Genomic DNA, 16,988 nt, shown 5'->3' on the forward strand with positions numbered 1-16,988 from the left:
TCAGTACATAGTGAAGAACACTGGAGTTGAGGGCTGCAGCTCTTCTCTCTTATAGCAGCAAGTTTGTAAATCAGATGAGTTTCTTTCTGCCAGACAATAAATAATCTGCCTCTTTGGATTCTGTCAATGTTTGAAAAAAAAAAAAAAAAAAAAAAAAAAAAGCTGAAGCGTTGACTTACTAGAACATACACACAAACGCCGCCCCACTCTGATGGTTGAGGTGAATGACTGAGGAAGGACAGTAGTTATCGTGATACTGAGGCGTAGCGAGGAGTCCAGAATGATCACAGGATGGCAGCAAGATAAAAACCAACATGGCTGGAATGAAGTTTGTCTGCTCTGACGGAGTCGGAAGGGAGTGACTCCACTCAGAGACACTGGCTCTCCCACTCTGAGCGGCTTGACAGGCACCTCTGTCCGGAGTCTACAGAGTCACAGTACAATAGAGATAAATGCAGCGGAGCTGAACTGGAGATACACCAGAGGACTAGGAGAGAGGTCTGTAGCACCTTCAGGAGACTTCGAAGGACCTTAGCAGCTTGATCCAATACCAAAATATAGATTGTAGTATTGCAGTGTTTTTTTTTTTTTTTTAAACAGACACATTCAATAAAGTTCACTGGTACCACTGTAACTTCATCGACTTTCAGTCAGTCGGGAAAAATGAACCCCAAGATAAATTTAATCTCATTGTCTTCAGTTTAGTTGCTGGTTGGAATCAGACTGAACAAAAGGCTTATATTTAAACTTACACTTGACACACTAGAGTGGAAAGGATTTTAACAGTTAATGATTTCTTTTTGCCTCCGATAGGTGGCGCTCAATCATTTAAAGTGAATTCCATGGGACCTCATATTTAGGCACTTTTTTTTGGTTCAGTGATGTCGATTATGAAATAACTGGCTCCTTCAAAGCCATGTACTAAAAGACACAATTTGTTCTGTAAAAGGAACTTTTATCGCATTGTTTTATGAAATAGTGACAATATGTCAGGGAGAAATATTGTGAATGAAAGCTAATAAAATTAACGTTTTGTCACCAATAAGATATTGTGGGAAAACGAATTAAAAATCCAGATTTTATTAATTTTATGCAATAAAAACAGATTAGAGAAATGAAGGAAACAAAAGTCTTAAGAGAGAACAAGAATTAAAAAAGGATTTTAAAAAAGCAATTGAAAAAGAAATACTTTATAGATGTAAAAATATTTATCTTCTATTTCTCGACATATATGGTTAGGGGAAAAAAGGGAACATATTTGTGATTTATTTCTAATTGTCATAAAAAAAAGTTCAATTTCACAATATTTTGTGAAATTGTTTGGTGGAAAAAAAACCAGAACAAATTGAGAAAATCATGAAAACAAAAACTGTTTTCAAAATTTGCGATTATATTTCTGAAAAAAGGTGATTTTTAATTCACTTGGAAACATTTCTGTATTTTATTTAAAATATTTTAATGCGATGTGCAGGTGAAAAAAGAACAGAATAATATAAATAATATTACTGAATGTTTAAAAACAAAAGAAAACCAAAAAGCTTTCAGCATGGCCGGGAATGAGGGAAGTCATTATGTCTTTTTGAAAATGTGCCCAGTTTCACTGAAGTCAATATGCTGACTCGGATATAAACGTCCCACGAGTTGTTCGTGCTTTGATTCAAACTAGCAGCTGAACTGACAACAATTAATTCCAATCTGGCACCAAAACACTCTGTTTCATCATCTGTTAAAGGATCATTTGATATGATACTTGTGCAATAAGGCAAACAATGACAATTTGAAAGGAGAAAAAAAAACACTGTCAAAACTGTACCTGTAAAAATAAAACATTTGATATTGTATTTACATGTTATTGTTCTCTACAACGAGCTAAATATACCATCTATACATTTGTAATCAAGGTTTTCTTTTTTAAAACAACAGGTAATGGAGAAAAAAAGGCTTTACATTTACAAAAAAGTGCTAGGATTACAAAACCAAAAAAGAAAGCAGCTTGCTAACACGTCTTGTAAAAACCACAAACCTTCACAAGATTCTCTTAGCAAACTTTCGTAAAGGCTTTGAAACACATTCATGTCTTCGCTCACGTCTCCCCGTGTCCTGTCGCAGTGGACGGGACGCCGCCACCTCCAGTCTCTTCGCACAAAAACACAATTTGTACGTGAGGTAAATCGCTTGGATACGTGTGTGTGTGTGTGTGTGTGTGTGGAGAATCATGGAGTCGCTTCTGTCGGGGTTCACTCTTATCTGGTCGCGTATTTTTGAGGGACTGCTGTTCCTCATTTGCGTTTTTTCAGAGTGAAATTTGGGGATTTTTTTTTTGCGAGGAATCAATATCTCTTTTTCAAGCCTGCATCCCATAATACTCATTTTAAAAAGGTTAGCTAAAAGAAACTTTGTTTGGTGTTTTGGCCGAGGCGAATAACACGCCATTACATTATGACCACCTGCCTCCCAGCAGCACGCCGCGTGTCATGTGTTTAACAAAGTGATGTCGACTGAAAAACAAATTGTGTTTCTGTATAACTCGCTTTAAACAGAACACCATTCAAGGGTTTAGCTCAGGATAAGGTCTAATATTTGGTCACACTTTAGAGGAAGCGGAGGCCATTACTGTGACAGCACCTGTCCGTGTGACTCCTTCATGATGTGACACATGGAGAAGCTCATCTTTATTCCATATTTGGGTGCTCCTTAATTGTTGTTATCAAACTACATTATGAATAATGTGGCCTCATGATTTGTGTTGTGTGATCGACAAGCTAACTTGGTGACATCATCGGCCAGTCGACAGGTGACACGTCACAGATATGACCAAGGCTTCTTTCTCCGACCAAAGTGTCACTCAATCTTAGCGCATCCCACATCTCACTCCGAGTGTGTTCAAAATAAACCTCTGGATCTGTCACACAGTTTGCCGACCATCGGAAGGAGGCAGCAGCGAGAAGTTTTCAGTCTTTAAGTTGATCAAGCAAAAGCTCAAAAACAAGTCACAACAAAAACAATGTAGCAGCTTCATCTGAACAACAGCTGTAGGCTCTACAGCAACACTATGTTTCAAAGCAGCGCCTCAGTGCGAAATGTCTCAAAAATAATCCACTTGATTTGACCTCCTCAAAACCTTCCCCTCTCTCATGCTTCATCTGTGACGCGGCACCGACACTGCGTCACACTGAAATCTCCCAGGAATCCTAGCTATCCCAGAACCTGCTCGGCTGCTCAAAACTAGTGAGAGTTGATGGTGTGAACCTTTGATATGTTACGGTCACGACGGTCCGCTATGACATGAAACGTGATGGACTTTTCACAAGGTCAGGTTGAACCAAGGCAGTTGATTTATTCGACAGAAAATATCCCAAAATATTCTTTGGTTTTGAGTCCGAATTGATGGAATTGACTTCTTTAAAAAATAGTTTCAGGGGAAAACAAGCCCTCACCTCATGAACTTTGAAGCAAGTTTTTAAATCTCACCTTCCATCAACAGTGTTTTGATTCATAATTTGGAGCCTTTAATCTGAACAATCCACTGGCCTTGTTCAAACCTTGAACTCAAAGACGCATGAAGATTTCGGGTTTAGCCATGAGCTTGGTATTTTTGGTTTCTTTTGCTTGGAGCTTCTGCAGAGGAGAGTTGATCATGGAGCTCCTATTTTAGATGTAACACTCTCTGACTTCTCTAGTAACCAGACTAGCATGTAGGCAAAAGATTGTACTATTAATCACCAAGAAATACTGCAAATATTGAACCCACGAAGTGTGCCGTGAAGCGCCAGCACTTCAACTCCTCCTCTTCCTCCAAGGCTCGGGACACGGAGCAACACTGCAAGTCAAAACCCAATACTTTCTCTGAATAGCTTATGATCTCCCGACCCGCTGCTTTCACCGCGAAGTGTACAACCCGATTATTTTTTGTGTTAACAAGAATGAATGAAAGAGCAGCTCAAATCTCTTAGAAAATACACTAGATAACAAATATACTGTTGGATAGTTAGCTTTGATGCTAGGCAACGTTAGAAAAGGTAATAAGTGCTAGTCAAAAATATATACACAGTCAAAGAGTATACAAAGCTTCATCCTTTTAAATTTGGGGGGAAGATGATAGAAAGTTGAACTATAAACAGCTCCCTGTTCACATTGGTGCGTGTGCTGACAATAGCAGGTTACTTGAGGTACTCCTGTGTATACTGCTGGTCTTTTTCAAACTCTGCTCTTTAGAAAAGGATACTGAAAGTGCTATTTGAACGCGGCATTGAAGTTACTTCTGCTTGTGGGTGTGTGTCAGCGAGGGTTTGGGGGAGACGCCGCGGGGTCACTGAAACGCCTGGTGGAAGCGAGGCAGCGTGGGTTGTGTGCTCAGGTTTGACATGAAGGAAGAGGGGAGACCTTGAAGTGGACTCTCTGCAGCTTCTTGGTCGTGCTCCGGCTGAGGAGGCGGCTGGACCAGTGGCATCTGCTCTTCGCTGGGGGTGTAGGTGTCGCACTGCGCCCCGCTCCCGCCTGCCTGGTTGAACAGCGGCCCGTTCATTGGCAGGAAGTTAAAGAGGTGCGAGAAGTCCATGAGGGAGGAGGATGAGGCCAGCTGGTCACCGGCTGATGCAGCTGACGCCGCTGACATTTTGGAAAAAGACGCCTCGTCCCTCGGCTCCTCCAGGACGCCGACGTGAGGCTCCAAATCAAGTTTGGAGGAGGAGAGTTGCGATTCTTGGGCTGCGGAGGATGAAGAGGGCATGCCGCTCTGCAAGTCCATCAGGTACGTCTCCAGGTCTCCCTTTAGATTCTGCTCCCGTTCCTGGGAGGAGACGGCGTATGAGGTAAAGTTGGAGCCCAATGGGTACTTTAAAGACAAGGGGAGCGGGGGGCTGAGGAAGGGCTCCGTGTCCAGGACGGGAGCCGGGTACATGCCGAGCTGCTGCGTCCGCGGCGTCAGCATGTTGGGAAGCTCGCCCTTGATGCTCCCAGACACCAGGTCGTAAGCGACAGGCTCCAGCAAGTCGGCCGGTTCGGTTTTGACCCTCAGCAGCTCCCGTGCGTGACTCTTCTTCATGTGGCGCGTCAGGTGGTCCTTTCGTCCGAAACGCTGGGCGCAGTACTGACAGAGGAAGTCCTTCCGGCCAGTGTGCACCACCATGTGACGCCGCACATCTTTGCGGGTGTAAAATCGCCGCTCGCAGTGTTCACAGCGATGCTTCTTTTCTTTGGTCCCACCCGAGGACTTGCCAGCGTGCGTCTTGAGATGCTCCAGCAGCACCGTGGTGCTGGGAAAGGGCTGCAGGCACACCTGGCAGGTCAGGTCGCCGCTATTGGCGGCGTGGAGGGCCAGGTGGCGTTTGAAACCCAGCTTTGTGTTGTAGCTCTTGCCACACTCTTGACACGCGAAGGCCTCCTTGTATGGGTCGTGGGTGTGCAGGTGATTCTTTAAGTGATCCTTGCGGTGGAACGTTTTCTCACAGTATGAACACTTGTGGTTTTTTTCTGGCGAGTGAGTAGCCGAATGCCTTTGGACACAGACAGATCCCATGAGTTATGAGGACATGCTTCACAGAACACACAATAACATTTCATACCGTAGCAGCTTGTATTTGGAGACAAAAGCCTTGGTGCACTCCGGCTGAGAGCAGCGGTAAGGTCTCTCTCCGGTGTGAGAGTACGAATGCACCTTTAACTTCTCCAAACTGTTGAAGGTCTTCTGGCACTCCTGGCAGGAGAAGATCTTCTTGGGCTTCCCCTCAGCCCTCCGACGTCTCCCTGTAGGTGGCACGAGCTTGGGTTTCTCCAGGACGTTGTCACGCTGGCCCTGGGTTCCGGTGGCCATGGCACTCTAGGCTCCCCAATTACATGGACTTGGGCACTCCGTCCCACTTAGTACTGATATAATGACTCTGTCCAGTTGCTTGTGTTCAGCAGCGACCACACTCATGGGCCTGAAGAGCAAGGTGAAAAGTCAATCACGGTAAGAAAGATGCATGGATCTGTCGTCGACATCATGAGGTTTAAACAGACGTGTGATTAAGGTGGGTTACTTCAACGTTGTACATGTTGTCCCTCAGGGTTGGTCCACACACGGAGAGACCTCTTCTAACATTGCAAGGTTCAAATTCAGATTGCCTTATTAATCACTAAAAATCCATCCAATAAAAACAAAGCATCATCATGTCAACAGCGTCCAAACCAGTGACAGAACAGCGGGTCAGGACCAGCAATTTTACTGGTCCATTCTGTAGCTTTAGAGGAGAGGATGCTAAAAGAATGAGAGCGGAGGGATGTTTGCTTGCCGTACTTCCGACCTGAGGGCATGTTTAAAACCTCAGTGCCAAATATAAGATCCAGTATCTAGTCTGTTTTCTGTGGGTTCCTGAGGGAGCTGAGGTTGGCCCCACTTTAGATAGAACCCACCGTCCTCTTGGCACCATTACTCTAACTGACAAGTCTAAAGCGCATTCAGATCAGCATCACCACTTTTTAGGTTAAAGTTTCAGGCTGGAAAATGCTGGCATTTTGCCTGGGAACTAGAGGTTTGTACCTTACTTAGGATGAGTGAGGAACTGGTCTGTGGAGGACAGTGAAATTAACTGCACCAAAAACCTAAGAAAAACATTGTGTACACACGGAAAAATGGACCCTTCTCTTTAGGTTTGCTGTAGCTGAAAGTTGGGATGTGACAGCATCTCAGTGGGATGGCCATGGGACGCCCTGATATTAAGATGTGATAGGACCTCTCATTATGGGAGATCCTACAGAAAACTTGTGGCACAGACACACGTGCTTGGACTGAAGTTTTTTGTATTCGTTTGTCAATGAATAGCAAATATGGACAGTGAGGATCGACGGCAACAGCATTTAAACCTGAAACTGATGGAAAAGTGCTCCATAAAGCTATGTTTTCGTTTGAGCTCAGCAACGTGCAAAATGTTTCCCGATATTAGATGAAACCTCAGAATCACTCAATAACACACTAGTGGACAGTCAACCATAGTTTTCATTGTGTTTCTTAAATATTGGTCTATGCTGAATGTAAATACGAAACTAAATGATGACTTCTTGCATATTGATTAAGATGACATAATGATTCCTAACAATTCTGGATATAAATATTCGGATTTATGGATTGAAAAATGAGCAGATTGACTGTGCATTTTACTCATGTTAATTCTGTAATCATGCACGTTCATTTTCAGTGTAAATTCAATGTGAAATGAGCTCCAAACCAACATCTGAGCAGTGGAGTCTCCACACTTCTCTGGCAGCAGACTGAAAACGCAACAGTCTGGATCATCGGGTTTCTTTTTATTGCTCTATTCGTTGGCTTTTTAAGGTTCACAACTTGGTCTGATTCTTCTTGGTTCGAACCTCCATTATGGTCAATGCGTTCTGCATGTGGCTTTGGATAGTTGTCAGCTCCGTGACATGTAATGTAACCACAACTAGTAAGTAACTAGTAAGTAATCATACTTGAAACAAATATTATTCAGTGTTATTAATTCACCGAAACAAAATGAAGGCCACGAAAAATCAATGTATATGAATACTAAAATAAAAGCAGACCTTATCGACTGTACCACAGGATTCCATATGAACTGGTTTAGAGCTTCAGGAAATATAAATATGCGTTGATGAGTTGTGTGACTACACACTTGTTTGCAGATAAACGTCTCATCACTTAGCAGTTTAAGTCGGCTGGGATTTATAAAGGTGCCTATCATCAAGTTTAACACTCACTTGATAACCATAAAAGGCTTCCTTAGTTAAAGAAGTAGCCAAATGTCCGGCGTAACGTGTCACAGAAAGCGAGTTACCTTCAAGTGCAGCAGGAAAATCACACACAATTTGTTCTCACGTGGAATTACAAACACGTCCATACGTGCCAAAATGTCTCCCTTCATTTCCTAGCTCGAATGACAACCACTTTTTCGCGTGAATAAGACGCTGTTCGAGATGCCACGATCAGTAACAGCGCGTTACAACATTGCATAAACACATGTAACGTAAGCAAACGTCAGTGCAGTGCGAGTTACACTTGTGAACATGATGCTCGGCGATATGTTGACAACGTTGCACACGAACGAATCACGACAACGTTGAGGCATACGAGCGCAGAAATGGGGGGGATATCGCTAAAATAATGACGTCGGCGCTCAACTCACTGACATGTGTTTATATTGAAAAGTTTCGCGTCAACCTGAACAAACTTCCCTTCATGTTCACGCGCTGTGACAGTAATGTCATACACTTTAAAAGCGTTTCCCCGCTGATATTCGAGCGTGACGTGACTTTCCTCGCCGCTCTCTCACCAGACACTGGTTAACACTAACTTTTTCCTCAGCTCACCCCTCTCTCATAATTTAAATAACCCCGATATTTTAATTCAACAACTGTGTCACCGTTTGCTTTATTGGCATAAAACTTACCCCGGACGCTTTAACATGCTTTCTGTGGAGTTTTTCTTCACTTTCAACAATTTTCCGAATTTTTACTAATTTTTTTCTCATATTTTTTGCTAGACGCGGCGGGCCTGGAAATTGTTTGCTTTCCTCTCTTTCGAGCAGCCATTGTGTGTATGCGCTGCAATGCAACCAAACTACGAAATAAGCCACGCCCGCCTCAAGAACCGCCCACTTTTAATATTCATTTAAATTCAGCAAAACTATTCCGCTCCAACGTTGGAGCTATTAGCGGTCTATTACATATTATACGTCAATAATTGAAACATTGCGTAGATTTTAAAACGATAAAACACCGTGTCGTTGAGGCTAGGTTGAATAATATGAACTTGACTGCAGGGTGGCCTAATTGGGTGGTTGGCATGTCAGTCTAAAGTTTTAAACGCTTCTCATTGGTCAGTGATATTGTCACTTGCCTACGAAGCTTGGCTACGTTGTTGCAGTGTAGCTGACAAGTCTCTTGCCTGTTTGCCTTCCACCGCGCACTTTACATGAATATATCACACTTCCGAAGCATTATATCACACCCGAGTGATGGTGGAAGGTGAATCTCGGTCCAGGAAGAAAGTGTATCCAGGCGTCTCTCCTTCACTCTCCGTTATAACCTTCAATGCTGCTGCGTAAACCGTCAGTCACCTTTTGACAGAAGTTTTAAAAGGTAAGCATAACTTATTAAAACCACCCGTTGATATTTAGACTGTACAACATTTTGCTAACTCATATTTATTCATAGTAACCAAGGTCAGTGTGTGTTATGACACGGCAACGTTATGTATGGTGGAAGCTAGCAGCGCCGGACTTCCGTTCAAAAACCTCGGCTTTTAAAGTGAAACATAACGCCTCTTAAACTTTGGTGATAAAACCGGCTACAATTGAAGAGTCCGTCATGTGGAAGCCAGAAAAAATATTCGGCATATATTTCACATGGCTAGACATCAAATCGCAAACACGTTCTGCTCCTGTTTGAATGTTTGAAGGCGAATGTTTAGTTTACAAAAGGAGCTTGGATTCGTTTTGTTGAACTGCACCATAACAGTGTCCCATCCTTATTCTGTGCAAGACGATGTCCACCGTGCTCCTCAGTAGTTGGATGGAAAAGAATGACAACTTCTGCCTTAGAGGAACAGAAGCTCGCACACATCCTGTTGAGACTCAAAGTAGCACCATTGCTCCAGAATAGAGGAAAGCACTTTACCAAGGAACTGTGTTTGACCCAAAATTATAACACAACTGGACACTTAAATGTCCAGGGGAACAAAGCACACAGATGACGAGTCTTTATAAAACTTTATTAGAGATATTGTTGTTTTCCCATTTGCTTGTAAATTAACCCACGGATATCTCAACACTTTGTCAAAGAGCATTTGTCTGTCTTTGCAGATCAGAATGAATAAACCTGTAGGAAAGTTTCGCGACCAGGACATTAACCCCTGCATTGAGGTAAACCTGCCAATGTTTGCATTCCATGCTGAAAACCATCAGTTATTATTTTTTGTTCTTATTCAGGAGAGTGACGCCTCTCAAAAGTGCATGAACCACTACAACTATGACAAGAACATGTGCGGCGCATACTTCCAAAATTATAAAAGATGCAGATCCTACTGGGTAAGTTATATTGTACACTTTTTCCCACTGTCTCTTCTTCTTTTTTTGTGATCAGCCTTTGTTATTTTATTCTATTCTATTCAGGCCAAATATCTTCCAGTGAATTATTGCTGACAACATTACATTTAATATCGCATTGAATGATTCAAAAACTTTCTAAACACACCTTGCTCTGTTGTCCTTGCAGCACAATATAATGCTGCAGAGGAGAAGAGATGGAGTGAAGCCTGACATGCCCACAGCAGCAGAAAGACAGGAGATGCTTGCTCAGCTTGGTGGAAAACCTTACTGAGGAGTCATCTGAGGACTGGCTTGACAGAGGTCTACCTCCACAACGGACTTGGCCAGACATGCTGTCCCGACTTTTGTGTGTTGAAGGACTCACAGTGGGGTTGTGTAATATCTATTAATGTAACTGTGTTGTTATGTAGCCCATGAGACAGCAGTGATTGCAACGACTGAGTGATTAAAAGCAAAACATGCATTTGCCTGTTAAAGTTTCTTAGTAATGAAGTTTAATTTATAAAAGGTGCTTTGTGCTGTTGTTATAAGTTTATAAAAGACAGTCACCTCCCACCGTTCTTTAGTTGCTTCCTGTACTTATGCCATTACCAAGTGAGTCTCCTCCACCGAAACCTACCTTGATCATCCTCGAGTCACCGCCTCTCCTCTTCAAGTTCTCGTTCCCTCCACACATGAACCTCATTGGTTGTTTCCACTTCTTCCATCTCCCATATTCTTGGTTTGTCATGTCTTCTCTGTCCATCCAAACCAGGTGGCCTCTGATACTGAGATCTTCCTTGCATACATCTTATCTTCATCCTTGTCCGTGTACAGAGAATTTCTTACCATGTGAGCGGCCAATCTGTGTTGACCAGTACTGACCGTGGACGCACCGCATTTACCCACCTTACACCCAGATCTGGCTTCTATTGACGGTGTAATGTCATGTGTTTTGCTGAGAAGATCATGGCCCAGAACGACATGGGGAAATTCAACTGCTTTGATAATATCGTGGGAGGCCTGGCAACGGAATGCTGGGAGGTTTTTAACGAAACCGTCATGTCTGTTAAATAAACTGTTTTTTTAAATATGCAATATTAATATTAACGTTGGTTTTGAATCTGATTTTTGAGTATAGTCGGATTTGCAAAATGCGTTATGCATGAGGAGACAATGACAGCATTAGCCCTCTTGGTGGCGCAATATCAATTCTGGTGAGTGATAGACGTTAGACGTAAGTATTAACTCTCAAAAGTTATTTTTAAAGTGAAATATAATTTATTTAGAATTGATAGATTTTGTTGTTTTTTGTTTTTCAATAAATTTTTCGTTTTTTAAATTACAATTTAGCATTATTAATCTCACACATTTAATTTGGTCAAACCTGCTTTCCTATATTTCTATATGTATTCTTGTTTTGTATTTTGCATGTTTGTGCGGTTGTACTGTAAATCTGTCGTCTAACAAAGCGGTGACGTCATCGAGGTGACATCATCGTAATGGTAAGGACAACGACTTCGTTTTAATTGACATGACGCTGATGAAGGCCCAAAGCCGAGTCACGGTAAATGTACTCTGAAATACAGGTTAATGTCTGAACTACGGGTGTCCATTTGAAGTATATATGTTCAGTATTTTCACCGCGAAAACGAACAGCTTATGCTAAAGCTAATTACCTTGGAGAATGTTGTCTAAGGATAAATTATTCACATAATTTACAAATGTATTATGTTTTAAAGTCGCTAGCAACAATGTTACCAATACTGTCTCTATAGGTTCATTAAATTTAAATGTTAATTCTGGGGAATGATTAGTCTTTAACTAGTTTGTTAGTCATACTAGCAGTGATGCGTTATTGAAAGTGTCAACAGAAGACTTTTATTAGATTTTTATTTGTGTCGGCTGTAAACACGTGTAGAAATACTGTGACACAGTTTGCTAGTTGATTAAATGAAGAGTGCACACTTCACTTTCACCTTTAACCACCAACACTGACACACTTTTCAACCGCCCCTTGCCTGACTGAAATATCAAATCTATATCCGTTGTATTGTGTTTACTGTGTGTATGTCTTTGCAGAGCTGGCAGTTGTGCATGATGGAAGTGTACTCTGATATGTGCAGGTCATTCGGGTAAGATAGTGTTAAGCAGACGTACACACTCATTCACAGATATCATGACTCATTCCGGTGTATCTTTATGCAAAAGTCTGTCTGCATCCGATCCTAAAAAAAAACAACAAAAAAACACTTGAGATCTGATAAGAAGGGCTGTGAGACACTGTGACTGAGTTGATTTATGTGTTTGTTTCAATACTTTTACTCATTTGGGAGTTTTTACCGCTGTGGTTTGTATTCAGAATTTCTTTATGTGATCCATTACTGCAATCAGTACGGTGAACATGCTTGAGCTTAAACAATCCAAAACTCCCTAGAAACTAACCATTAACCTCTATGTTTCTGTTGCCTTTCTGAAGGCCGCTCAAGTCTCCTCACAATTCAATTTTAATTCCGTCAGCATCCAGATGTAGCATGGACACGAGGCTATGCTGTTGGCTAACTGCTACTTAAATTATCAAATTTTTATTTTTTAAATGTTGTGATCTGAATTCAGAATGGCCTCTCTTATCCCCATGAAGAGGGTCAGGGACTGCCAGAACTGGATCACCAAACACTCTCCTCTCTCCTCAACATAGTCACCAGGAGCTGAGAAGTCAAGGACTACAGTTGTGCAGTACATGTTGCTGTACTACTTGCCTATTTAGAGCCACAAAATAATATTTCTCCCATTTCCAGACTTCATATTGAGCCATCGAAATGACTCAGTTTGGTTTCCGATTGCCTAAATCTAATTTTACATGAGCAACTTTAGATGACGTGGAAAAACAGTTGTTATTCCTAAATATGGAACACACCAAAATAAGGTCACTCGATCACAAATTGAAGATATTTACTCACAAATATATCCAGTAGCTTCTTCCTGACTCATACTGAGGATCACTGAGGCCAAAATTTGTATTTAACATTTCTCACTTAAATGCCACACAGAAGTGACTGTACTATTAATAAGAACCTTCACCTATTTGCCATGACTCTTTGTTACATGTCAAAAATCCTGCCTTAGATATTATCTAAAAATGAGGAAGGGTCTGGTGTTGAAAGTTTACTGTCTCCCAACATTTGGAACATTGACTGTTAGTCACTTTGGTGTCAATATCAACCACAAACTAACAAGTTTAAATACATTAGACACCACACTTTATTGATATTTTCTGAGGTGACTGGAGTGCACTCACGTTATGAGACCTTCAACAGTCAACCATTGACCTGTTCATCCATGCGCAGAGGAACAATTTAAGTCTCCAATTCCTGATTGACTTTAGTGAGAACAAAGGAAGGTGTAGACAAGGCTCAATAGGGTCACCACGTTAAATCTCTGTCCCAATTTAGAATAGAGGAAACCTGACCTGAAACTCAGATACAAGCGGCTCTCGTACGGCAGCAGCAACTTAACTTGATTCTTCTCCTCACTGACTCAGGCATCACTGTCAATTTAAATCAACATCTCTAACATCATCTTCAGACTTCCTGTTTGGATCGCATCTGTGCTGCACGCTGCCAAACGTTTACACAGCGATCACGCTCGGAGAAAAAAGGTGTACCGGATTCTGCAGAGAAAATTGGTGAGTGAAGTAGTCTCAGGCCAGGAAATGTCCTTTTATCAACACCGATCTTGCCAGTTATAAAGTGTGTGGGGTGTGAAAGGAGTAAAATAACATTGTTTCAAATAGAACTTACAGACTTTCAGTGAGGAACCTGGCAGTTCGGTTTATTGACGGTCACTATGTGGGATCGGGTTTTACAATTCTGGAAGCGAGAGATCAACTCTGGAGGAGTGTATTGAATGCTGAATTCGGCTTGAAAGAAATATTTATGCAATCGTTACAAGTGTGTCATCACTTTCTTACCGCACTGTGTTTCCTCTCAGGGTTGCCTTCTGCTTACAGTTGCTATCTGACTGTTGCTTAAACAGCAGCTGCTGACGTCTTTCTCAACTCTCTTAATGGCCCGAATGTGACGTCAGTTCTCTGAAGTCGCTGTTAATCACAATGTGAGGGCTTTTAATTAAGATTAATATTGAGACACAACCTGATATTTTATCTGGAAGTGAGCCCTCTTGATTCATGAACATCTTCAATATGATTTCCATCATTTTCGATGCAAATGTTCATGTGTTTTGCACAATAAAAATATCCAATCAACCTCGGAATCCAGACTTTATGTGGACCCTGTACAGTTATTGGTGCTGATAGAAAATTGATGTGCCTCATCCTAGCACTATGTGATGTTAAGGTGTGATGTAAAGTGTGAGAGTGACTCCCACACTTGAGCGTGAACTAACTTCACCTTGCTGCACCACACTGGCTCTCCTGTTTTCCAGGTGCACCATGGGGTGGGCTTGAAAGACAGAGTTCAGGGTCAGCCCACCTATGTTTATCCCAAAGACTTGAAACTGCTGATCCATGCTGCGTTTCCGGAGAACATCTGTGACTACCCTGACCCCAGCCACAGCAGGGTCAGTCCACCTCTGATTTCTGTCCCTCTGCTTCCAGCGTAGGGACGTTTTACTCTGAATAATTTACTAACAGCAAATGAAGAGATATTTTTAGCTCTGGAGTGTCAGACTTAAAGCCCTGAGGGATGAGGTGAGGTAACAAGCCATGGCAGAACCTAATATTCACACTTGTTCAGCTTCCTTTTGTGTGTTTATTATTTAATTTGATGCAAAGAACTTTATTTGTCCTTGACGTTAGCATACATGTAAATTATTTCAAAATTTTAAATCAATTAATGTGTCTTTTCCTCCCTCCTAGGTAGTTTACGTCACAGTGGAAGACCTTCACAATATCACGCTTGACTGAGCATCTTCTCTGATGGCTGTGGACAAATGATCAAGTTCTGTTTCATGTGGTTCTATGGCCTAATATGTTTCTGTTCCACCTACTGTATAATACATTTTGATGAATATGAAAGAGTATAATAATTACATATCATGTTCATATTAATAAACGAGAGAAGAAAAGGAAAACACATTTTCTGATAAACATAAATAGGTATTCAATTAATTTAAAACAGTGCTATCAAATGTTTTTGGAGCACTTACACTAGTTATTTCTCATTTAAATTAATCCATATTACATTACATTTTTAAATCATGTTACTACAAATATGTTACCTGTTAACATTAGTAAAGTTTATTTCAGGAAAGAAATTTCCATCGATTGTAATCGAGTTTTGCTCTTACAAAAATATCGATGCCAACTTACAGTTGATAGCAAATGCGTGGATATATGTTACATTTATTCCACGAGATAAGACCGATAACCAATTGAAAGTACGGTAGTATAGATGTGTTGCCAGCAGAGGGCGCGTCCCCTCTCAGGCGCTATTGACAGAAGCGGAGACAAGTGTGTGCGTGTGTGTGTGTAGATGTGTGTGTGAAGTTTAGCTGCTGCCGAAAACTTTCCACAGAAACACTCGCTAACAAGTGAACCAGAGACCGGAACTCCAGGACACAGAGCTGCGGGTCGATTCTCTGCTGCCATGAAGGACGCACGGCGGTGAAAGACTCTGGCGAGGACCGGCGATGGATCACCCCGGACACGGTGCGGACTCGGTGGAGGACCGAGGAGTGGTGACCGCGCAGGACCCGGTGACTCTGGCGGAGCGACTGCGGGAGAACAGGTTGACCCTGGCGGCGTATCTGTTGTGCTGGGCTCTGCTCAGGTGGTACAAGGTAACCACTCATTTTACTTCCTTAAATTGCGACTACCTATACCTAAAATGTACCTTTTTCCACGTTCACAACTACTTCAACTACTATACACTGATTTGTATGACTTGAATATAATATTATAATTTTCCAATACTTTCCCTACAATGTGCGGTGTCGCGCCACAGACATGTTCATCCACCAAAACTTAATATTTCAACCCTTGCTGCATGTGTATGATGAAGGCTGTGTTCACGGTTAGACAGCTGCTTATCAGCTTATTTAAAAGCCTTAAATAACAACATAGTTATTTTATTGCCTTCCATATGACCTGGAGGGGGTAGTTTGGAAGTCCTCTTTCCTCATCCTGCTACCCCGTGACCTCACTTGAGGTCACTGGATGAAAATTGAGGTCTGGAGTTTGACATCTCACCTACTAAAAAGGGTGCGAGCGGTCCTTTAGTCCACTACATCCGCACTGTTCGCCTTGTTACTGGCTGTTTTAGATTTCCTGGTCCAGTTTCATGTGGTCGATTAGGGTGCACCACATTGACCATTGATCCTATTGTCTCTTTGAAGCTTTATGTGGACATTATACTGAATAATCGTGGCTATTTTGACTGTTAGAACACTTTCCTTACCCTTCTCTAAAAGATGGTGAATCCATCTCCATGTTCTGCTTTTGAACCCGTTGTGAACACCTTTACTGACCTCCAGGTTCACTGCAGCATAAATACATAACCACAACGTTGTCAAAAAGGTAGTAGCTTCACCTGAGTCAAATACACCCGAGTCAGAAAGCAGATGTTTGCTTTACAGCTCAGGTATCGTGTTGTTCAGCTGTGGAGGGAAGATGAGGATGGAGGGAGAAATATTGACAGAGAGAAAAACGATGTGAAGAATGGAGATGGTTAGCAACAAGCGGGTCTGATGTTATCGGATGTTAGACAGAATAGTTTGGGCTTGGATTGTGAACCTTCAGGTGTCTAATGGAAAGCTCAGCATTGATTCATTATATCGATGTTCTATCATCGTGAAGTAATGGCTTCCATAATGTACCGTTTCAGTGGTCTTCTAATAGTCATGGAACTTCTCCTGGTTGCTTAGCGAGAAAGTAACTGTGATGAGAGTTTTCAAGGGGAACACTTCCTTCTTAAAACTTATGAAGCC

General features: G+C 41.9%; 3 protein-coding genes across 5 annotated transcripts in view; 2 read left to right on the top strand and 1 right to left on the bottom strand.

The window, feature by feature from the left end:
- Positions 1 to 142: 142 nt before the first annotated feature.
- plag1 (pleiomorphic adenoma gene 1) lies at positions 143 to 8,553 on the bottom strand. The gene is made up of 3 exons (XM_053859565.1): positions 8,406 to 8,553; positions 5,565 to 5,921; positions 143 to 5,495 (listed from the first exon to the last, which is right to left on the bottom strand). The coding sequence occupies exons 2-3, from the start codon at positions 5,810 to 5,812 to the stop codon at positions 4,310 to 4,312; spliced, it is 1,434 nt and encodes a 477-aa protein (XP_053715540.1). The 5' UTR covers positions 5,813 to 5,921; positions 8,406 to 8,553; the 3' UTR covers positions 143 to 4,309.
- Positions 8,554 to 8,839: 286 nt separating this feature from the next.
- Positions 8,840 to 15,197, top strand: chchd7 (coiled-coil-helix-coiled-coil-helix domain containing 7). The gene is made up of 8 exons (XM_053858626.1): positions 8,840 to 9,096; positions 9,819 to 9,878; positions 9,945 to 10,043; positions 10,231 to 11,610; positions 12,126 to 12,178; positions 13,629 to 13,728; positions 14,487 to 14,621; positions 14,920 to 15,197. The coding sequence occupies exons 2-4, from the start codon at positions 9,825 to 9,827 to the stop codon at positions 10,333 to 10,335; spliced, it is 258 nt and encodes an 85-aa protein (XP_053714601.1). The 5' UTR covers positions 8,840 to 9,096; positions 9,819 to 9,824; the 3' UTR covers positions 10,336 to 11,610; positions 12,126 to 12,178; positions 13,629 to 13,728; positions 14,487 to 14,621; positions 14,920 to 15,197.
- Positions 15,198 to 15,692: 495 nt separating this feature from the next.
- The window catches only part of arhgef4 (Rho guanine nucleotide exchange factor (GEF) 4), a 58,964-nt gene continuing 57,668 nt past the window's right edge, over positions 15,693 to 16,988 (top strand). For all 3 annotated transcript variants that reach the window (XM_053858618.1, XM_053858621.1, XM_053858622.1), the window contains exon 1: positions 15,693 to 15,842. In XM_053858618.1, the coding sequence (XP_053714593.1) occupies positions 15,693 to 15,842 (150 nt within the window). The remainder of the gene's footprint in view (positions 15,843 to 16,988) is intronic.

This window comes from Synchiropus splendidus, chromosome 3, assembly GCF_027744825.2.
Source record: "Synchiropus splendidus isolate RoL2022-P1 chromosome 3, RoL_Sspl_1.0, whole genome shotgun sequence".
Taxonomy (NCBI): domain Eukaryota; kingdom Metazoa; phylum Chordata; class Actinopteri; order Syngnathiformes; family Callionymidae; genus Synchiropus; species Synchiropus splendidus.